Here is a 23,968-nt window from a genome sequence, read left to right as displayed (position 1 = left end):
TGAGGCAGATTCCTTTTGCCCATTCAACTTCTCTGGATGTCCTTAGGTTCTAGAACTTGGCTTCATGAAAATATGTGGGTCGTTGGTCCCTTTATGAATGCAGGCTCACTTACGGTATATTATTCTGGAGGTGATGGCCACAGGGAAGGTGTGTGTTTCTCTGTGTGTGTGTGTGTTCTGGCTTGATGGCTTTTGGTTTTGGGACAACAGTCACCCAGCTCCTCCAAGTGCCGATAAATTTTCTGCTGTTTAGAAACTTGCGCCATTGTGAAGCTGGTTATTAAGGTTTTTTTTTACTGAGTGCTGCCAGAAGCAAATGGGGAAACATTATACTCAAAACAAATTACTCTGTATGAATTTTATGGTTCCATTATGTCTCAATGAACAAGTTATGTTTGATGGCTGGCTTGAATTGAAAGGTAATTATCTGAAATGGCTGTTCCGTTGAACTATGGTGCTCTTTGTTTCCCCAGCAAAGCAGCTTTGCAGTCTAGGGCAGGGGCAGGGAGGGAGCCCTGTTGGATTGGACCCAAAGATCTGTCCAGCATTGACTTCCAAAACTAGATGCTTCTGGAAAGCTAACAAACAGGGTGGGATGGCAGCAGCCCACTGCTTTTTTTGTCTTCTAGCACCTGTATTCAGAAGTACTTATTTGTGGTTGCTGAGTTTTTTATTGCTTACCTGATAACATATGGGCCTTCCAACTGGGGAACTTTGAGCTTCTGACCACAGAGTCAGGTATTGTCACAGCCTCCTGAGCTTAGGCAGAATTTGCTGAGACTCTTAGTGGAGGAGGTTTTTTTCTTCATAATTTATCTTTTCACCCCCATATTCCTCTCAAAAGTATTTTCACCCATTTCCTGTAACTTCTCTGATTCTTTCACACGCAACTTGTACCTTATCCCTCCACCCAAAATGCCATTTTCTTTAACCTTTCCACATTCACTTCTTCTGAGAGCTTTCCTCTCATATCTACTTCCTTGCTATTGTTAGATTAATAAGATTAAATCTTTTGTCTCACTTTCGGATTCCCTTCAACACCTCCAAGTTTTTCTTCTCTGAGACCTTCCTCCCTATCTCCTGGCTGCCTCAGCTCAACATGCAAGGAGTTTGGTGTCTGCATTGGTTCATCTGAAAGTCTGTGGTGGGGCTGGGCCAGGCAAATGATAAGGACTGGGCAGACTGCAGCACTGAGACCCACCTGTAAGTTCACCCTGGTTTGTACACTGTGACCTCTTTTGAAGGCCAGCTCCCATATCACTCTGTGAAAGAGGACACCCATCCTCTTGGCATTCCAAACACAAGGACGCTCTGACCTTCCCCAAGACTTACATCTACCCACTGTCAGAAATGAGAGTGCTGGAGTGGGCGGGTTCTGTTTTCTAGGGCAGGGTGTGTGTCTCTGTGTGTGCAGTTGGTTCAAAACTCAACTTGGTTAAAAACTTGAGAACATTCTGGTTGGGGGAATGTATATATCAGAGGCAGGGGGGCAGACTTTGTGTTTGTGCAATCTACTTTGTTTCTTTTTTTATATATAAAATATTTATTAAGAATTTAAACAATAAAACACCATACACATACACAACCCAAAAAAAGAGAAAACACCATCACTGTCAATCAGTAAAGAAAAAAAGAAAGAAAAAAGAAACGAAAAAAGATATACAAAGAAAAAAACAAAGGACAAAAAAATCATAAAAAGACATGAAAAATAGTTCAGTTTCATGAATAAAGTTTCCATGACCCTCTTTTCTGACTCCCTCACATCTCCCTTTTCTGTGTTCCCATTTACAAAATCTTATTCAGCAATGCTTCACCTTCTCTCAAAACTTATTTTAAATTGTACGTTTCAACTATTATGTCTCCAATTTTTCCCTTTGTTGTCCAATATTTAAGCTTGACATAATTTTATTCAAATTTCACCTTTGTTCTTATAAATCAATTATTTTCATGGTCCTTTCAGCTATGTCACTAATGCCATATTGTCTTTACAGTATATCCTGCATCATTCAATCTACTTTGTTTCTTGATACAGTGGTACCTTGGGTTACAGATGCTTCAGGTTACAGACTCCGCTAACCCAGAAATAGTACCTCCGGTTGAGAACTTTACCTCAGGATGAGGACAGAAATCGCGCGGCGGCAGCAGCAGGAGGCCCCGTTAGCTAAAGTGGTACCTCAGGTTAAGAACAGTTTCAGGTTAAGAACGGACCTCCAGAACGAATTATGTTCTTAACCCGAGGTACCACTGTAGAATTCCAAGGTCCATCAACCAGAGCCAAGTACAAAATAGTGGCTCAGTATACGTATGCTAAAAAACTATTAAGAGAGTGTCTTTGAGGAGGCAGTTGGCCAAAGAATTTGTGCTAAAATTTGTGCTCACAAATTCCTTAAAACAAACATCAGCTCTTGGTCTTTCTCCCCCTCGCCCCCACCTCCCTGTGCATTTTCAGCAACCAAATTTGGGTTGGGGGAAGCTTCTGTAAATGATTTTTTACTTATTTACATCTATCTTATTGTGGAACCTGCAACCCTCCACATGCTGCTGAAACCCAGTTCACGTTACAGTAGTCCCAACTGGCTTGGCTGGTAGTCAAGATGATGGGAATTGTCACCCAACAGGATTACCACAGCCCTTAAAGGCCCCTCAATACAAAAGAAGCATTTTTTCCTCGGCCAGCAAATGTTCCAAGAAAAAGTTTTTTTAAAAAATTGATTTATTTTAACAACTGTTACACAATAAAGGAGAAAATTGGGGGGGGGGATGATCATTACAATCTGAACAATACAGAAAAAAGTAACTACGGATAAGAGTAAAGACAAGGAGAAACAACATTTAGAGTACAGTGGTACGTCAGGTTACATACGCTTCAGTTTACAGACTCCGCTAACCCAGAAATAGTACCTCCGGTTAAGAACTTTGCTTCAGGATGAGAACAGAAATCGTGTTCCGGCGGCGCGGCAGCAGCAGGAGGCCCCATTAGCTAAAGTGGTGCTTCAGGTTAAGAACAGTTTCAGGTTAAGAACGGACCTCCGGAATGAATTAAGTACTTAACCCGAGGTACCACTGTAGACTGTAGCTGATCATGCTGATTAATAAAAAGTAATCAGTAAAAAAAACAAACAGCACCATTTTTAATCCTTGGACCTGTAGGAACAAAGAAGGTGACGTACTGAATCAGACAGTTGGCCCATTTTGCTCAGGATGGTTAATGTTGACTGACAAGAGTGCACCATACATTCTGAAGAAGAAGAAGCCAGCTTCACTCACTTCAGCTTTTGGGAAGGCCTGATCGCATGAAGGAGTTGCAAGAGTACAGCTATTTTCCATTCAGAGCTTTGCTGAATGCAGAGGCATGGAGCCAGCCAGTGAAGAGCTAGGAGAACACCTCTTTTTCTGCATGGGACAAAAGTTAATATATTTTTGTGAGAGAATATCCTGTATCCTTTATTTATTTATTTTTTTAAAAAAGGTTTCTCCATGTGAACCAGGAAGCTACTTCTCCAGACAATGGAATTACTCTTCTTTTCTTATCTCTGCAACTGGGTGTCGTGGACACCGTTAGGCTGTTGAATACACATGTGTATTCTCCTCTATTTCCCTCCCTCCCACTCACCACCAATGCATGGCCTTGGGCACTGGCAACCCACGCTACGCCACTCCTCAAATCTTTGTTTTGTTTACTCAACAGAAATTATATAGAGTGCTTTAAAAAAAAATCAGCTTCCGAAAGTGGTTTGCAAAAATATACACTGGCAAATAAATTGGTATAAAAATGGAAGACACTGAGGGGCAGTATTTGGTTTTTAGCCAGCAGACCACAGTCGTTTGTATGGGAGGCCAGGATAATGATCACTATTTGCACAAAGCCTTTCTTGATAATCAAGATGGGCTTTTTTTTTTGCTTATTTTGAAGCAGGAGGGTGAATATGTGGTGTAACTCAAGCTGCTGCTTGGGTTGTAAAGAACAAAGAGTTGGTTTGATAACCCCAGGTGGAGGTGCTTCTTGGTCTATAAATAGGCTTACATAGTGGTCCTGCATTGGGGAGGTCTTTTTTGTGGCGCAGAGGTAGGTGTTTGTTGCAGCCTAAGGAGATATTTATCAGGCTTCATGTACAATCTAGGGAACGCTTTGCATATTTTTGCTTTCCCGCTTCCTTTCCACATCTTTGCAGTATTCACATCTAATTAGGGAAGTTCGTGAAACAAGTTTTTGATATTTAACCAGCAGGTCCCTTGTGTGAGACTGCAGGGAGTAAGATTTCTATTCATCCAGGAAAGAAAAGATGTTAAATCTGCATCCCACTTCAAATAAGTTTTTAAAATCTCTCTCCCCCACCCCGGAAATACTTCAACTCATAGCATGGAATGAATTGTGGGGGAAATCAATTAAGCCATCATAGGCTGGAGCTGGAATATTAACTATAACACCAACATTTAACCAGGATTAACTACTCCTCTTCCTAGTAGGTTATACCTTTCATGGCAGGAGCAAAATCCATCAGCTGAAACATTTTCCACCATTACAACTGCAAGCATTTCCTCTTCTGAGTTTCTGCCGATTGCAGTTAAAAATAAAGAGTCCACCATCCAGCGAAAGTGTTGGGGAGCCCTATAAATAATATGGTACCTGAATACCAGATGTAGGACCATAAAGAATGCTTTAGCACTGGCTTTTCAGAAAACACCAGTGTTGTTATCTGCTGTTTAATACCCTACTTACCAAATAGATGGTTGCACAATAAAGACTGTAATGGAAATCGATACTGCATACTCTGTTTCCGACACCCTCGTGAGAGTCGCCTCAAAGTTGTTTCAATAATCCCAGAGATTGAAAGCGAGTGCACTGCCTCATCTGTCAACCTGTGGATCAATGTTTTCCAGTGGTCACTTCTGAGAGTCTGAATCATCATGAAATACTTTCTGGATTCCCTTGCCAGCATTTTTGTCGACAAAACCAAATTGGTTGTTAGGACCTGTGTAGTGTTTTCCTTTCCTTTCCTTTCCCTTTTAATTTGTATACCGTCTTTCTATTTTACAATACCCAAGGCGGTTTACAAGCTGAAGAAACAAAGAATATACACCTTGTAACAATCTAATCCAATACAAAAACGTGATAAGAAGACATAACTTTAAAACAAGCAACTTATATCAAATAAAGTAATATTCAACAATCCATTAGAATAGTATAGAATAATATTAAATACCGGCATATAAAAAATAAACAGAAATCCACTCTTAACAATTATAATAAATAATTTCTAAATTATAATCGGTAAAAAAACGGCGGGTCACAGTGCATAAAATAATACAACACAAACTGAGAAGCAGAGACTGGAGGGTGTGGCAAGGCAGGTGGAAAGAGGCCTTGCCTGATTGAGTCTCTCCCCTCACAGTTCTTCCTGCAGGCACAGCTCCCCTATGAGCACTCCCAGGGCTGTGGGGTGTATAACAGGGAGCATGCTGTATTTATTTGCAGATTAAAGATTCTATACACTAGCAGTTTTAGCAAGTCTTCAAGCAGCATCTGGTTTTATTTTTACCCCAACCCAAACCCCTTGTTCATACCCACAGCTGCAAGAACCACATTCCCACATGGTGTTATTGCTTGAGGCTGCAGTGCGTATGAGTAGCACGATTGCTTGAACGTGGCTGACTGCATGGGTCTTTCTCATGGGCTCATCCTGCTGGTTTAGCACTGAAATGCTTGCATGCCTCCAGAATAATGAAGTTCTACTTGACTGGAGGGCTTCTTAGAGCATAGCTTAGCCACTGATCCCCATTACCGATTTTCCATTTCAGTGTATTTTGGAGTATAGCCTAGAGACTCAGTTCTGGTGGAAACATTTGTTGACGTGCACTTGGTCCCATGGCTTGTCCTAAGAGTGTTGCTAGATTGGAACCTTTAATAAGCCTGTGGAGAACTGCGATGTTATTTTACATTTCAGAAGTGAAATCCCAGAGTTACTCACACTGGAGATACGTTATTAAGCCACTAGATGTCACCAGTATCCTATTAATACAAATCAATGAAACCCCCCCCCCCCCACTATTTCATACAGAAAAGTGACAGTCTATATAAATAATGACAACTCCTGTAGATGTAATCACTGAAGTAGAGCACATCTCTTGGATTCACTTCATAGCATCACTTAATTTCCACATTATCAAGAGTTAGCTCAAGCCAAATTTGGCAACATCTTTCCCCTGAGAGAGTACAACCAGTTTTTTAAAAAGTCAACGTGTGGGAGCCTTTCATTCAGTAAAGCAAAACCCGCCTATGAATAAGTCCCCTTCATTTAATGACACCACTACTTAAATCTTTTCACTAAGCATGGGATAAATTGCCATAGGACTAAAATCTCAAGTTGGCCCAGCCATTTCTGATCAACCCAAATCCTTCTAATTTTAAATTCTGACTCAGTTCTCCTATTGTTTTTGTTTATGCAGTCAGAGTGGCAACAGCTTTGGACAAGACAGAGGTAGCAGCATATTTGGGGGAATCTGAAGAAATGCAAAAGTTTGGGGGTTATAATAACAATAATTTTATTATTTGTACACCGCCCATCTGGCTAGGTTTCCCCAGCCATTCTGGGCAGCTTCCAGCAGAATAGAAAAACATAATAAAACATCTAACATTTCTAGCCAATGCCACAAAAGGACTTCCCTTTACCTTCCCTGTGTTCCCATCTACTCCTGAGGGTGCTTCTATTAACAGAGCCAGAGAGAAAAGCCCTGATAACACTTTACTGAGCAAATGGAAGAAAAACCAGTGTGCAGTTTGAGGACAAAGGAACAGAGAGCTTTTGCATTTCCTGCTTCAGACCTTGTTTGTTCAGCCAATCATATGGAGGGAAAGACTCCCGCAGAGCTACCTCAATGAAGACCATGCTTGGTCTCTGCTTGGTCACTAGCTTCACCTCCACCCAACACCCCTTGGTTGGCTGACAAATAACAGAATTAGCCTTTAAGTCACAAATAGAATGATTTCTGCTCTTGCCTTTCCAATGCCTGCAGGCCCCCCCCCAGCAGATTTTGAGGGGGTTCTAGGGCTAGAGAATGGGGGAATCCACTGCACAGCTTGCTGCTGGAGTTAAACGGTAGTGTTGGATGCAGCCATTTGAAAAAGAAAAACTAATGAAGGACCCTGCCCAATACCCTAGCGAGGAGTGAGCGTGCTCAGTGCCTACAGATGCTGACTGATGGTCAAAAGGGGACGACCCTGAAAGCTGGATGGGATGGCTGGAAAAGGTAGATGTAGGAGAGAAATAAAACTAGCGACTGACAGAGTGGACGTGAAGGGTAGGAGCACACCATATATTTTAAGCACATCCAGTGTTCATGTAAAACACATGACTTCCCCCTAAAGAGTCCTGGAGACTCATTTCCCCCCTCACAGATCTACAATTCCCAACAGTCATAGCAAACTATGAACTTCAATTGTGTGTTGGATAGTCTTTAAATGTAAGATTAAAATACAACATTAAAATGCAGCCTCATTTCAGTAGAAACTCAAATCAAAAACTTTTTAGGGATGAAAACGTCAAATCTTCACCAAGGCCAACTATCCAGACTGGTCCTACGTGGGCCAGAAAAAAGCCAGGGAAGTCCCCAAATAAGAGTTCCATCACAGAGGGAGAAAGGAAAAAGAAAATAGGGGAAGGCGATCAAGTTGAATCCAAGCCAAAGGCCAGGTGGAACAACTCTGTCTTACAGACCCTGCAGGGCCCTGGTCTCATGAGACAGAGCGTTCCACCAGGCTGGAGCCAGTGTTGAAAAGGCCCTGGCTCTGGTTGAGGCTAATCTGACTTCCTTAGGGTCCAGGACCTCTAGTGTGTTGCTGTTAAAGGACCTTAAGGTCCTCTGTGGGGCATACCACGGATGACAGATTTCCATAAGAGTTGTGTGTGCTCCTTAAGATGTATTGTTGATCCAGCATTTAGAAATAATTACTGCAATTGAAATAAAAATGCAAAATATATATTGATGAGTAAGACTGTGGCCAGGCAACCTGTGTGCCTGCTCAGTCTGCTGTCCAGCAGCTGGCTGCCCCTGTGATCTCCCTTATTGTGCTTGTTTATCTTTAAACAAGAGTTGGACAGTACAACTTTCCAATGGAGAACACACCTATGTGAAGCAAGACACAGAGCCACTCTCATTGCTCATTCAGCATATGATATCCTACTGGGATACAAATTGTGACACTGGGACTGATCACACTCACTGCATGTAAAGAAACCACAGTCCTCTTTGAGGGGTTGAGGCCTAAAATATCTTCCCCCCTCAGGAAGATTACATGCATGCCGTCCTGCCCTCAGTTTGACTTGCCAGATTATGGAATTGACTGTGTGTGCAAGATTTTGTTGCCTTACGTTTTCTTGAAGAGGAGACAATTGAAGCCTAAATTAAATATATTTAATTTTCCGATGTGCCTGGAGTTCTGTAAACACGAAGCTATAATGTGCTCCAAATTACTGAAATGCTCTATTTTTCTAAGAGCATAATCACTGCAATTAATTGTGCTGTTTACATGTTTACAAAGCTTGCTCATGGAGCTATTATGCAGCTGTTAATGTCAGCAACGGGGAAGCCAGTTAGCTACTACTTTGCATTTGCCCTGCCTGGGCAATTCAAACTGAAGCTTTCCTGACAAGCAAGGGACCCTTACTATATTGACCCAATTCTGAAAAGGTATTTTGGGCATGTAATGTTACCGGCATGAGTAATGCCAGTGAAATCAATGAGGCTGCTGATTGACTCATTATTGTCAGATTGTCCCAGAGCTGCAGTCAATTAGATCAGGATTTAATTGTCTTAGGTACTGATACTGCCCAGACATGTGACTCGATGTTCCATTCCTCAAAGGCCTTACTGATTGCCCAAATAATACAGCTGATGGATGCAACCAATAGACAAGTGGACTGGATGTAATATCATGAGATAAGACTGTATTATGGGAAAGGCCTCGGTAATGGCAGTTTAGCTGGGACAGAGTTTGTATAGTCTGTTGTAGGAAAACCAACTTAAAACTTAACAAATCTATCATGGCCAAAATTTATGAAGACCAAAGTCCACTTTAACAGAAGTAGGAAGTGGTCTCCTAGGTAGACAGTAGCAGTTGTGTGGCTTGCAGAAGTGGTGGTTATGACCCATTTCCTAGATACGTTTTCATGGCTACTACTTTTGAGACATCACCTTGTTGACAAAGGTCCGTATAGTTAAAGCTATGGTTTTCCCAGTAGTGATGTATGGAAGTGAGAGCTGGACCATAAAGAAGGCCGATTGCCGAAGAATTGATGCTTTTGAATTATGGTGCCCATGGACTGCAAGAAAATCAAACCTATCCATTCTTAAGGAAATCAGCCCTGAGTGCTCCCTGGAAGGACAGATCCTGAAGCTGAGGCTCCAATACTTTGGCCACCTCATGAGAAGAGAAGACTCCCTGGAAAAAACCCTGATGTTGGGAAAGATGGAGGGCACAAGGAGAAGGGGACGACAGAGGATGAGATGGTTGGACAGTGTTCTCGAAGCCACCAGCATGAGTTTGACCAAACTGCGGGAGGCAGTATAAGACAGGAGTGCCTGGCGTGCTCTGGTCCATGGGGTCACGAAGAGTCGGACACGACTAAACGACTAAACAACAACAACAACTTTTAGAATACATTACCAACTTAAGGTATATATGCTGATGGGCTGCCAATTAGCTGCGACTATCCAAGAAACAGATCTTGGGGTCCTAATGGGCAGCTTGTGATGAGCATCGGTTTATTGAAAAGGGTAAGTACAATGCTAGGAATTATTAGGAGGGGAGTTAAAAATAAAACAACAATTACTGTCTCAATAAAGTCACGATAAACCATGGTTTATGAGCCTGAGACAAACAATGCACTTAGGGGCCTTTCTTGCTCATGTGCTCAGCTCCCTGTGCCATTTTAACTGAGAAACTAGCTGTCACAGTCTGGTTCACGGGCGATTGAAGTCCCTGCAGGGGACGTCAGGATCAGGGGCAAGATGGCGGGGTGGGAACAGGATCGGGGGTCCAGAAGCCAGGAAGCCAAGAGTCCGAGGGTCAGAAAGCAAGGAATCACAAAGGCAAGGGTCCGAGGATCAAGAAGCAAGGAGTCAGGAAGTCAGGGATCTGAGGATCAAGAAGAAGGGAGTCAAGAAGTTGAGGTTCAAGGATCAGGAAGCAAGAAGCCCAAGGCAGGAAGCATGTTGCTGTGGCAAAGAGCCGAAGGGAAATGCTGACCTTATATCCCTTCCCTTCTCTTGCCACCAGGTGCTGTGAGTTACCAATCGGCCTCACCTGTGAGGATGCGCCTTGCCTCTTCAGAACAAACTTAGGAAGGCCCCAGTCCTGCAAAGTCCTATTGTTCACTGTTCACAGGGCCTGGCTCCTGCACGCACACATGACACTAGCTTAACCACTGCTTACAAGCTGGAATATGATCGATCCAATGAGGAACGAGGAAACTGCAATTTCCTCATTCCGACGTTAAAGGAAACAAGCGGGGACAGAAGAACCAAAGTGGGCACAGGATGGTAGCAGGGAGCATGCGGGCCTGTGGCTTGTTATCGGGTTGATGAGCCATTGGCTCATTGTCTGCTATGTCTGAACCAAACTATTATTAAATAAGTCAAGCTATCACATCTCTGCAGCCATGTTTGGATTGCTTTCTAGAGGAGATAAACAGTTCAGACAAGGTTCCGAGTCCCAGAAAGACATCCAAATTACAGATGGATAAGGTTTTTTAAAACACTTTAAAAACAGCTGATAAAACCTTTCTTGGAGGAACAATGCAGAGCCCCTTTATGCAACTCCCTGCTGAGCCGCCATCTTCTGACACTTTTCATTATTTGTTACTTTGTCACCACAATCCAGAAGTTTTTTTCCATAGAGCTAAACTGTGTCTGGACATATGGCAACCTCACAGTTTTCATATTGGGCAAAAAACCTCAACAATTTTTGTCCCTGGATTTTCACCTTTTGAAATATGACAAACCTTACCTATGAGAAGTAACAAAAAAAGCTGAAGCTTTTAGCTTAGAGAAAAGTTGACTAAGGTCAAGGAGTATGTGACAGAAGATTATGCAATTACAAATGGAGTAGATAAGAGATCCCCCCCTCCATTCTCATACTTTGGGTTGTCCAGTGCAATTGATTGGAAGTAGTTAAGGGCAGACAAAGGAAATGATTTTTGCACAATGCATGAATAACTTAGAATTTACTATCACAAGAGACAACATGGCTATCATTTTATAGCCTGTGTAGACATTGCTGTCACTGGATAATCCATGGCTGCTCATGCATGTGGCCAGAGTAAAGTAGAAAGATGAAACTCTCAAAAGATCATTAGTTCCAAGTTGTGATTTTCCTATTTGCAGAAGAGAAGCTATACTGCTACATATATTTATTAACCTAAGATGTTTAGTTGACATAAGTAGACCATTCATGTGAGTAGGTAGTTACAGGGATTAGCCTGCTGGACTGATGACCTAAAGGGATGAGAGGGCTTTATGAAGGTTGAATCTATCAACATGCCTGGTAATTCAGATGCACTAGTGTTGCATTAAGATTCTTGGGACCAACTAGGAATGATCTGCTTAATGCCGTTCTAATTTGTGCCTAATGGAACTTTGTTTTGATTCTGAAGGGTACCGTATTTTTTCGTGTATAAGATGCCTCCATGTATAAGACGCCCCCTACTTTTGGGGACCCCAAATTTAGAAAATGGGCATATGCACTATCCGTGTATAAGATGCCCCAGATTTTTAACCTTATTCTAAAGTAAAAAAAGTACGGTATTGACATTCTTGCTTGTCTAATGCAGAGAACCAGTAACCGTGTGTGTGTGTGTGTGTGTGTGTGTGTGTGTGTGTGTATACACCATTGGATACAATTCTTTAGCTGCAAATTCAGGTGCAAATATAGGCATTTATTACAGATGTATAGAATCAGCTAGCCAAGATCTGACTTCCAGTTTTCCTCTGCAGAGACTTATTTAAAAATAGTAGTTTTAGTTGCTGACAAAAAAGAGAAAGATGTTAAAATCATTACCTGCGGAACCTGTCATTTAAGATCAGCAGAGCGAAAAAGATGAAGAAAGGAACGTGGAATCGTAAGGTTTAATTTAAAGTTAAGACTTATCCTTAAATATTTTATATTATTGATGTATTCTTGTGCCAATACGTTCTGACATAAATATGGCAATCCATAACGTATTGACTGCAATGTCAACATTATTTTAAAGCTGACTCAAGAAGAATACCTCATTGTTGCTGCTGATATATACATGCTAAGTTTTATGAGAGGAGCAAACATTTTTAAAACCATTGAAAATACAGCCTGGATTTAACCTTTTTCCTTCTGTTCAGTGTGAAAATCTTTCTGAAGGTTTGTATAGAGATACTACTGCATAACCCGTGGCCTCAATGTCTCTTGGTTGTATGTGAAATATATTTTACATTCAATAAGGAATCTAGGGGAGCTTCTCAGATCCAAGCAAAGCACAGATGTATGTACTCTCTCACTTTGTTGAAAATAGTGTATCACAATAATTTACAGGTGCAAAACTTCCTCGGAATTCTGTAGCTAGCAAAAATTTGAATGTCAGGCCATATTTCAAATGTGGTAAAATTGTGATATGCAGGCCTTGTTACCTCAATTCTGTGCCATCAAAAATGCCAGCATCTCTGCTTTGGTGTTTTATATATATATCTTTTCTAAGGTCTTTATGGATTTCTTCCCCATAAGTACAAATCAGTGCCTTTAGCTCCAGACCCCAGGGATTTATTTGCCCATTATGAAGACCTGGGGGGTGTTTCTTCCATCTGTGAAGTTCCAAAGTCTTTTTATTCTGTGCTCAGCTCAAGCTGATATTGAAATTCTAGCTTGTTCAAAGAGGGATATTGCCTGAAGAGACTATCATGCAGTCATTGTCTTCAGACAACCTCGTTCAATGTTCCTGCAGATTCTCTACATTGGCACACACACACACCCGAATTAAAACTGTAAGCATACCACATTTACAGCTCAAGTGTATAAATGTAAATAGGATCTGCTTTCTGAGAAACCCTATTTGCATTTTGGCATGATTCAGAACTTGGGAGGAGGCAAGCCCAGAACACTGGGAATGACTTAATTATTTTTTAAAAATATAGTAGACTTCTATCCTGGCAGGTGGCTTCAAACAGCCCTCAAGGTGCCTTGCAAAATACTGAAAGAGTACAAAGATAACCTGAGAACATGAGAGCCCTGTTGGATCAGACCAAACTTCGATCAATCTTATACTTTCCCCACAGTGGTCGTCTTGTTGCCTCTGCAGAACCCAGAAGCAGAGTCTCTAAAAGTGCTTTCAAGAAAGACTCGGGCTGCCTTGGTTTTGCAAGCTGCACTGCTTTCCATTTGAACTGTTAGCTGGGAGAGAATTGGGTGGAATTTGTTCTCGAATGTGCTTTGTGCTGTTGAAAACAAGGTTGGTCGATGAATAAAATTCTGTATGGAGAGAAAAGTCAGTCTTGGGCTTATGAAAGGACCCTTCATATGATAACTTGAAAGAGGGAAGTGGGTTAATGGTGTAAGTAATAAATCAAACTTGCAAGGAGAAAACTGTCTGAGGGTACTATATTCATTTGGGGAATTACTTAGTACAAAGAATATAGAAAGGGTTCGGTGTGTCTTAAATAATGAATCCCAAATAACTCCAAACTAGCCAATTGTTTACAGTGCCATTTTTTATATGTGGATATCTTGTTATTTCTAATTTGCTCTCCATTACCTTCCCCCCACCTTTTCCATTATATTGATATTTTAAGATATTATTTTAAGGGTCATCTCTAGCTAAGTTGCACTGACAGTAGGTCCATTGAAACTGATGGATCCATGTTAGCCACATCTGTTAATTTCAGTAGGTCTGCTCTAAATAGAACTAACATGCTAACTTACCCAAAATTAGGGTTGCCATATTTCGAAATGTAAAATTCTTGACACCCACAAAGTGTGCAGGAAGTAGAGAGACCCCAAAATTGTTGAGCATTTTTTTGGAAACAAAACCCAAAAATAGTGATTTTAAGCTTTTTGAGCGGTTTCTTCTGCTTTTCCCACCATGTTGCCATACATCCAGGTTTTCCCAGAAATTTTACTGATTCGGCAAAATTCCCCCCCCCCCGACGCCAATTTTACACCCGAAAACCAGAACATGTCAGGAATTTTCCTGACGTATGGCAAACCTACCACGAACCTTTCAACCAATTTGTGCACTGGTATTGCTGCTGAAAGTAAGATTGAGGGCACAAGGAGAAGGGGACGAAGCTACCAGCATGAGTTTGACCAAACTATGGGAGGCAGTGGAAGGCAGGAGTGCCTGGTGTGCTCTGGTCCATGGGGTCACGAAGAGTCGGACACGACTAAACGACTAAACAACAAATAAAAGCGCACATGAAGCTGCCCGATACCATTGGCTAAACAACAACAATAATTCTGGCACAGCACCTGTAAAGGGCTTCATTCTTACAACCACTTGAACAGATATGCACAGGACATGAATACGCATATGTATGATTTAATATCACAGGTCAAGTGACAGGTCCATAACTAAGTAAGGATTTGAACATGAGTCTCCTTGGGCTAAGTCCAACACACTTATCTCTAAAGCAGCCTCTCAGCGTTTATATAAAGCTCCACTACTGTGGGAAAGATTGAATATGTGTGTGAGTGACTTCCTGTGAACAGAAAGTTGATTTGTCTGGAGAAAAAAAACACCCCAATCAGCCTGCATGATCAACAGTTAATGGATATCTTTATTAATCCACCTAAATTTGCTGACTCTTGTATAATGCATACGTGAAGCTGCAATTATACAGCCCTCATGTCAATAAAACATTGTAAATGTTGCATTACTCTGAACCGAAACAGTGGCACTCTTGGGACTTGATATTCAAATTAGCTGATCATTAAAGGAATGAATGGAGGATCTAAAACCAATCTCCTCTTGGATAGAAAGCACGTTTGTTACGGAGCTAGGAAAAGTAATTTTTGCTCATTTGGAAGCCATTTACAAACTTTATTAGGCAATACTCAGGTGATGGATTTCAAGAGATATACCCTGTACAAGCAGCTATGGCTTGGAACGCCACAATTAGGTTAAAAGAATGAATGCACTTTCCCCCATTAATTGCATGCGAAAGGCAAAAGGAAAACACTGGGGACAAATTCATACGTTGGTCCATTACATATATAGATGCTTTATGACGTGGGCATCTGGTGGGATGCTGTGAGGAAGCTGGAGTAGATGGTCCAGCAAGACTCTTCTGATATTCATATCTTCAGAAACTCCCAGAAATCTGGGGAACACATGCTCAGAGTATTGACCAGTGCTTTTAGGGAAAAGGGCTTAATTTTTTATTTTTATTTTTGTAAAGGGAGATGTGACAGCGCTTGCCAATGGACTGAATATGAGGAACAAAGGCGAGAGAAGAGTAGGGCAATGTGTGGCTTCAATATCTCAGATATTTCTGCAGGACATGCAATTTCAGCGAAAGGAAGAGAAGGAACGAAAAAGCATTGTCTATAATTGAATTGTGCTTTTGAATATATGTAGAGTACTTTTCTTATACCAGAGGCACTGGTGTGAACTAGAAATGAAGATTCCTAAACAGTGTTAGATGGGGGGCAGGGCGGGAAGGGGAAGTAGAATTATTTTATTTGGGAGAGGAAAAAGTCGGATGGTTTCATTTCAAATTAGGCCAGGCTCCATTTTGCCCATTGAAAAGAAGTGGGATGGTTAGGCTCTCCCAACCCACTTTGAGCACTGGTTGCTAAACATAAGCAGTTGCCTTATATTGCATCTAGAAACCCATTTTATTTTTATGTTTAAAACTATTCATCCAAGGGGACTTAACTCTGAATTAGACCTCAATTGTCTTATTTGATTATCTGTATCTTTGCTGTTACTTTGTACTGTGTCTTTAAACTCGGTCTCCTTGTTATTAGTATCACCTGGGGTTGGCTATATATATTTTTCAAAAAATGATGTTAGTAACAGTGACTACATGATAGCATGAGACTGTTTCAGAGTATTTTTCATTATATCTGTTCGAAAAAAGATTGGGTATGTAACTTTTTTATGTTACAGTTTATAATTTCTACGCTATTTGAAGTTGTTATGAATGTGCAGGTCATTGTTTGAATATTTTATTTTCAGTTAATGAAGAAATTACATATCTTTCTACTTACAAGTGTTGAACTAATTGGCTGATGAAGAATTCAATGAAACAGTAGTTGTTATCCAGAAACACTGTTCAGCAGAGTTCAGAGTTGGACATCAGAATTCGACATTTGCTGATTATACAAAGCTTCACAGCTTGCTCTCCGCCGGGTAAAGTCTGGCACCGTGATTCATTTAACGACTTTCAGAGACTTCAGTTTGTTAGTTCTGATGTTTTGAATTATTCCATAAAGTTGATCACATTGTTATTGTTTCTGGCCATTGTGTTGCTTTTGATATTGCCGACTCATATTTTGCAACACAGGGGTTGGTTTGTTTACTACTTATATTGCATCTAGCCTAGGAGTGGGGAAACTCTGCCCCTCCAGATGTTGTAGAACTTCAAATCCAATCAGGCCTAGCTAGCTAGGAACATCTGGAGGGCCAAATATTACCCACACCTGGTCCAGCCCTCCAAATGCCAACTGATAACCTCTCTCCAAGGTCACATAGAAGTTCTCACATTCTCCTACTACCAGAGATACTAACTGCAGGGCCGGCCCTAACATTAGGCAGGGTGAGGTGGCTACTTCAGGTGACCGATGCTGGGTAGGCAGGCTGTGGCAGTCAAATGTGCTGAACTAGCCTGCTGCCCTCAGGTGCAATGGAGGATGCTATCCTGACACAAGAAAGGATCATTACCATAGTGGGGAGGATTAAGAATAGAGGTTCACACGCATTAATTCTGCATACAAGATTGGATTAGTTAGCTAATTTTTCAGTCCATGAAGGCACAAGTAATTTCTTGAATAAAGGAAAGGAAAAACTGTGTTTCTGCAGTTCTACAATGTTGCTTTTTTGTGCCCTGTAGAGAGACCTTTTTAAGGCTTAACGGGATCCTTGACTTGTGAATGGGAAAATGATTACTTTAGCTACTTTCCAGTAGTTGCCTGGGTTTAGAAAGAGCTTCTAAATTAACAGAAAATTGGACATCATTGCATATTACCTTAGTACGCCTGATGTATTGGTTTTGTTTTCGGCAATAAGTAGCTTGTCACAATGTGTTATGACACATAATGAGGCTCTCCCCACCTCAAATAAGCTGTAGTCCTTTGAGCCAATGAAAGGGTCTGCATGCCAGCGTAATAAGGATCGTGCATCAGTGGTGAGTTATGGACAATCATGAAGCATATTTGGGCACAATATTTTTCAACTGGCAAGTGAAGAAGCATAAACAAAAGTGTGTGTTGCTGTTAAGCTGCTGAGAAAGCTGGCCTGCTAGTCTACCAAAATGCCACCGCGCCACGTGTCTTTTTTGTGTGTCTTTCACCCCCATGTAGTTACACACTTCTTTCTTGCTTCAAAAGCATTTCTATAGTGAATCGATCCAACTGAATCATAGCACCGAATGTTATGGCGAACAATATTTATTTGCAAGTGTCACACTGGGGTGCCTAATTTGTCCCCAAGAGAGAGGTTTTCTGCTCAGACTGCAAAACACGGCGATAAAATTCCTTGATTGATGCTGATTATCAGATTAAATGGCTTAGCTCTGGGGACAAAAGTTATAAATTACAGCCACCCAGAAGTTGTGATTGGCGACTGGAGATCTTTCCAAGTGCCAGCGGTTTTTTTTTTAATGAGATCATATATTTTCAAGTCTCTATGATACATCAACTTATCAAAACAGTGTTTTAAAATATCACTGCGTCAGCTTTTAGAAAATTCAGATACCTTCTTGATTTACTTGGCCAAAGATTCAAAGACTAAACAAAACACACCAACTTTCTGTGTAATGCAGTACTTAACAGCTGAAAACTCAAAGTGGGGGTTCCATACAGGGATGTTAATTTAAGGGCAGATCCCATACCACGCATTCAAAACACGTTCAGTGTACATTGGCTTCCTCCAAAGATTCCATGGAACAGTAGTTTGTCAAGGGTGCTGCGAATTGTAACTCTGTGTGAGTGATAAGTACAGCTCTCAGAATTCTTTATGGGAAACCATGTGTGGATCTGCCCTAAAGGTGTATCCTGGTAACATTTCCATCAATTGAAGAAAGTGGTGTAAATATCTTTTAGTGAGGTGTTTCCCCTTCGTAACTTTATCTCCATAATTTACAACTTTCCTTCATAATTTCATTTTCAGGTACACAAATAAGGCATTTCTGTTCCTGACACCAACATCCCCTTCAAATATACCCTAAGCGGTTTCTAGAATGTTCTGGAAGCTATGTCTAAACCTCTATGAATCTGACAAAGCTGGTAAAGGGTCATATGCTCAGTAAACACTACTTTTCTATATCTAGCTTTGTGATCAATATTTGATTATATATAGACACCATGCTGATCTAGTTTGCAATTCCTCGGTTTCTCTCTCAGCAGGCTTTGCTGGTCCTTGAGCAATGTACAGCCAGCAACTGCTGATTTATACATTTTCTGTATTGTTACACACCACTTCCAAAGGCAGATGCGAATTGGATGAGATGACTCAAAGTTTTCAGCTTCCATAAATTATGACGAGTTGTAGTTACAACTGCGTGTGTGCTGTTTAGGTAGAGGTTGGGCATAGTTTGGATAGTGGTTGTGTGGTATGTAGCATGAAACTGGGAAATAGAGAGTTTTGAATTTGGAGATACTTGTTGCATGTCAAGGCCCCAAGACCTCACCCATTTCTTGAAGAAGACGAAGAAGACGAGAGTTTGGACTTGATATCCTGCCTTTCACTCCCCTTAAGGAGTCTCAAAGCGGCTCACAGTCTCCTTTCCCTTCATCCCCCAACAACAAACACTCTGTGAGGTGAGTGGAGCTGAGAGACTTCAGAGAAGTCTGACTAGCCCAAGGTCACCCAGCAGCTGCATGTGGAGGAGCGGGGAAGCGAACCTGGTTCACCAGATTATGAGTCCACCGCTCTTAACCACTACACACACTGACACCAATATTTTGAGTTAATAGGATAATTAAGGCCACAACTTTATCGGTTACAGATGTGAGTGGTATTGGCTTAGGCATTGGAACTGAACCAACTATATTTGACTCCTGCCTGCCATGCAGCTAGTCTCACAAGGGTCAACCACCAGTAGGGGGAGCCCTGTTGATGTACATCTACTGCGAGCTCCCCCAGGGTCCTCGATGGGGTCATGGCATGGCCTAGCCCTTACCCAGGCTTTGGGCATGATCCACACCCCCGGATCCCTTTAATGGAATACCCTTAATGAGGAGGGGCAGGTGAAGGCCACAACCTCCCCTCCATAAACCAGGTTTCACCAATGCCTAACTGCCAAACCGCACAAAGTTGTGACGATTGCTACGAGGCAGGTGAAAACCACATGGCTGGAAGGTGGAAGCAAGGAGAAGGAGCCCCCAACCACGTGGTGGTTTAAATAGGGCAAGCCATGCCCCCGGTCGACCGGAGTGGTCAGCCAGGGGGCATGACACGGCTGGGACTCCCAGTGACACGGGAGGCTTCACCATGCCCCCCCACTGTACACGGGGAGTACATGTGGCCTGCCTGCAACCCCACCCCCCTGGGAAGGGGAGTGGCCTTCCCACCGCACCCCCCTGCTGTTGCTAGACCAAGCTGACATGGGAAACACTCTTTCTGTGGATTTTCAGGCAAGATAGAGTGTATGTGCCTTTTCCATTTCTCTGCAGTGGGGATAGGAAGTTTTGCGACACTAGCATGGGCGTTTCATTAAAAAGGCAGGGCAGGCTTTATAATCCTACCCTATACCTCCAACATCTTGAGTCTCAAAACCGGGACGTGCATCTTCCTGCTTGTGCTCCCATGTGAGTCATGTGACTTGTGCAAGATCAGGAAGCCCCAGTGATGCATTTTTTTCTGGGGCTGTGCTCTAAAATGAGCTTTTTTGGGTGCCGCATAAGATTGTGGCCCCCCAAAAGTTCTTTTTCTGGATGAGATCTTGGTGACAAAATGGGATGTCCCTTTGCGTGCGGAGTCCCCCCCCAGTGGAAATAATGACACATGACACAATCACTCAGGTTAATGGGCCAAAAATTGGCCACAACTTTATTGGTTACAGGTGATGAGCGGTATTGGCTTAGGCATTGGTCCTAACTGACTATCCGGCTTCAGCCTGTTTGCTTGAATGAAGACCGGGAAGGGTCAGCCACCAGTAGGGGGAGCCCTGCTGATGCACATCAACTAGGAACTCCCCCGGGATCACCGCCCAGGGGCGTGCCTTAGGCTCTCACCTCCATAGGTTTCGGACAGGGCCACACCCCCTGGAATCCTTTACCAGACTACCCTTCAAAATGCGGGGGATGTGATGGTGCTTCCTCCCCCTTCATCTACATAACAATACCCATACCAATGCCTAACCGCCAACGCCAAGGAAGTTGTGACAATTTGCTATGAGGCAGGCGGAAAACCAAGTGGCTGGTGCCAATTTGCCAAGTGGAAAAATTCCTACCAGGCCCCTTAATGGCGACCAACTGAGGTCCATAGTAAGGTCAAAAGAAACCTAAAGAGCGGGAGGGTGGGGAACCAGATGAGCTGCGGCGGCAAAGAGGGAGATCCCCGGCCACGCCAATGTTAAATAGTGCAAGCCACGCCTCCCCTAGGCCTCCCCTCAATCACGTGGAGGCTGAGAGCCAGCCCACCCACACGTGGAGAGGGCGTGAAGCCCGCAACTCCACCTTCTCTTGAGCTCGGAGATGGCTTTTTCCTGGCATATTTGCATATTTACTACCCATCTCTTATCCATACAGAGAAAGCACAGACAAATGGTGCTGGGATTAAACAACCAACTGCAGCCTCTAGGCAGCAATTCAGATGATTTTGAGAAAACTAGAGAGGTGTCCATGCCAAGGGACACCTCAACCCGTTCATCTGTCCTAATGTCCACAATTCTAAATTCCCATTTCCCCCTTGCTTAGGGTCTTTTTCCATGGTAAGAACTGGGACAGGGACAGGGGATATTTCAGTTTTGTCTCTACTTGGCTTATACTCTTTTTTTCCTGTTCCTTATGCACTATCATAAACTAATTGCAAATCCTTTTAGTTGCTAAGATGTAAAAAGGAAAATGTACTTTGTAGAAGATTATATCAGACGGAAACAAACAGCCGCAATTATTATAATGAATTATAATAATTGTGCCTGGCAACATGCAGCAACCTAAAAGAAATTAATTTAGCATCCTTTAAATATGAATAAGTAATAAACACTGTCATGCACTGGGGCTCTTATTTGTTTAAATTTTGCACATATATTAAAAGCTTTTTGCAAATTTACAGGAAAGCCCCCCTCCAAACCATATACAAAGTAGAGTATAAAAAGAAGCAAGCTAGTTCAAGTGCGAAGCGTCACATATTAGTAAAGGCTGTTGCTTGTTCTTACTTAGAACATAAGTTCCATGGAAAGATACCATTCAATGTTTTCCAGCAGGATTTGATGGTTTGGCTACCTCTAACCTCCCTGCAAAGAAGGCAACATACAGTAAAAATTAAAACAATACCAGCAATGAGACAATAACAATAAAGCTACTAGGATATGGCATTACGTAAGTTTAGTAAAGATAAAAATAAATCAGGAGTATAAAAGGTTTGAAGGCTACCAGCCATTCTCACCCTCTGGATTAGGGCCTCATTGCTGCTTTTAATTTTTGGGAGTGTTCGTACAAGAAAAAGAGCTCCCTTCACATACTCTTTGTTTTAAGCGACATTTCAAAATAGGCTTTCTGCGGTGGGTTGAAAAGAAACCCTTCAAATAATGGTTGCTGAAGGCCTTTGGCTTCCTTTTAAAATTTGGCTGATCTTTTAACCTAGAAGCAATTTTGTGTGGTTGAGATTTGCTGATACTGTAGTTAGGGGAGTTTCTGTAACCCGAGAGAGATTTCTTCAAGATCTCTTAAGAGCAGAAATGTCTCATTGTTCTGTGCTATATATGGAAAAGGAGGAGAAGAAGAAAAGCCCTTTTCTCAGGTTGAATGCCAGTGCACACATTTTACCTCAGAAAATGGAATGACACTGGCAAAAGGCATTTGTCTAAGAACCAGAAAAAATGAGTTGGGCAGAGTAGGAAGAATTGAAATGAAGGGCAGAGCAAGGGAAGTAATTCCTCATCTTATTGAGGCCGGCCTGCTTGCAGACTTGTGGAATTATATTTATATTGATTTGTTGAAGATGTCAGAAATAACAAATAAACTGCTTCGGCACAGTAAGTAAAGCATCTGATTATTGTGTGAAAGATATTTTGGCACCCAGCAGGTTGGTTTGTCAGCAGACGATCTGCAATTCTGTCTGTGCTTCCAGGGGGAAGTTCGGAGTGTGGATAACTGCAAACTTCAGTGTTGTCATTTTGGCTTCCATTTTGGGGATCAATTTAAAGCCCACTGTAATTAACTAGAAAGGACAACATCGGGGGCCTACTGCTGTCAGACTGTTGACTCCAAATCACAGGGCCAGCGGACGCCATCTGCCCTGTGGGAAGGAAGAAGACAGGGAGAGATACAGGCAAACAGAACATCAGGGCCGGCTGCAGATGGACTGCCCTCCCCCTCCCCTTGCCCCTGGGGCCAATTTTACATTTTATATCATTTATTTGGTTTAATGTTTGAAAAATTATAAACTGCCTTGGTGTCCTGGCAGAAATGCAGCAGAAAAAATGCAAGTCATTTACTTATCAAGTGATCCTACCTTGGATAATTCCATACCTACCAACCCTTCTCAATGTGACATGAAGCTACATGGGACCTGCAGTTGCATCCTTTCTCTCCTTTTTTTAAAAAACCAAAACCATCTCAAAGAGCAGTTATAATCTTGAGCAAAGGACCACCAGGAGCTGCATAGTTGGTCAGCTAATTAACTCCCCTCCCCCTCAGGTCATTCCCCCCCCAGTGGAAAACGTATGGGCGCCATCCACTCCCTCAGCCTGTCTCCACCTCCTTAAATGTTTGAAAATTCAAAACAAGTTAATCCCTACTGCAGATCCTCACCATTCCCACCATAAGGAGGGCATCTTGCTGGTATGAGGAGAAATTGCGCGAGGGCAAACTACATGCCCAGAATTCTTTCAGGAGAAAAATGTGCTTCAGATATGCTTCAAATGAGTTGGGTGCACACCCTCTACGCCATGATGTTCACATGTTATACTGAACACAGGTACAAGCTGTTTCTAGTGGCGGAGGAACTCTCTCTGGCACCCGGGGAAGGACGCCAAGGGGCGGAGCAGGACACCAAGGAGCGGGGCAAACTGCCTGGTGGCGCATACGCAACGTCCATATGGACTGCGCGCACGTGGCATCCCGTACGGTTGCTGTGCGAGAGGCAGCCTGTACAGACACCTGTATGGATGGTGCATACTAACTGCGCCCGTGCCCTTGGCCACTCTACAGCTGGGGGGAGGCAGTGGACCATCTTGTCACCCCCCCCAGAGTGGTACCTGGGGTGGCCCACCCCCTCCACCCCGCTTGGTATGCCCCTGGCTGTTTCTACACACGTCCAAGTGTTTGTGTGAAAGAGTGTGCCCTGGTTGATTTGTGCAGCTCAGTTAATGGGTATGCAGGTACACAGAGTGTACATTTGTGGAATGCTATGGGAACACCCCATAGTCTCATTTCAAGTGTTTTGGGGTAGTGGTGGAGAAGAGGAGGCCACCAGTGGATGAGGGGTTAAAGCAGGCACCCTCAGACTCGGCCCTCCAGATGTTTGGGGACTACAACTCCCATCATCCCTAGCTAACAGGACCAGTGGTCAGGGATGATGGGAGTTGTAGGCCAAAAACGTCTGGTGGGCCGAGTTTGGGG

The 23,968-nt window shown here is 42.6% G+C and overlaps 1 protein-coding gene across 2 annotated transcripts in view; it reads left to right on the top strand.

Annotated features, from left to right (window-relative positions):
- MFSD1 (major facilitator superfamily domain containing 1) overlaps window positions 1–15,588 on the top strand; it is a 41,774-nt gene extending 26,186 nt beyond the window's left edge. The window contains exon 17 of one of the 2 annotated variants that reach the window (XM_082224297.1): window positions 15,418–15,588. In XM_082224297.1, coding sequence (XP_082080423.1) covers window positions 15,418–15,573 — 156 coding nt within the window. In that variant the 3' untranslated portion in view covers window positions 15,574–15,588. Of the gene's footprint in view, window positions 1–4,464; window positions 4,762–15,417 lie in introns of those variants that run through there. The other variant, XM_082224299.1, reaches the window with a different exon arrangement.
- The last annotated feature ends 8,380 nt before the right edge of the window (window positions 15,589–23,968 follow it).

Source organism: Podarcis vaucheri, assembly GCF_965113315.1.
Source record: "Podarcis vaucheri genome assembly, chromosome: 5".
NCBI classification, from domain to species: Eukaryota; Metazoa; Chordata; class Lepidosauria; order Squamata; family Lacertidae; genus Podarcis; species Podarcis vaucheri.
Note: the sequence above shows the minus strand (reverse complement) of the source record. Positions and strands in the feature narration are given on the sequence as shown.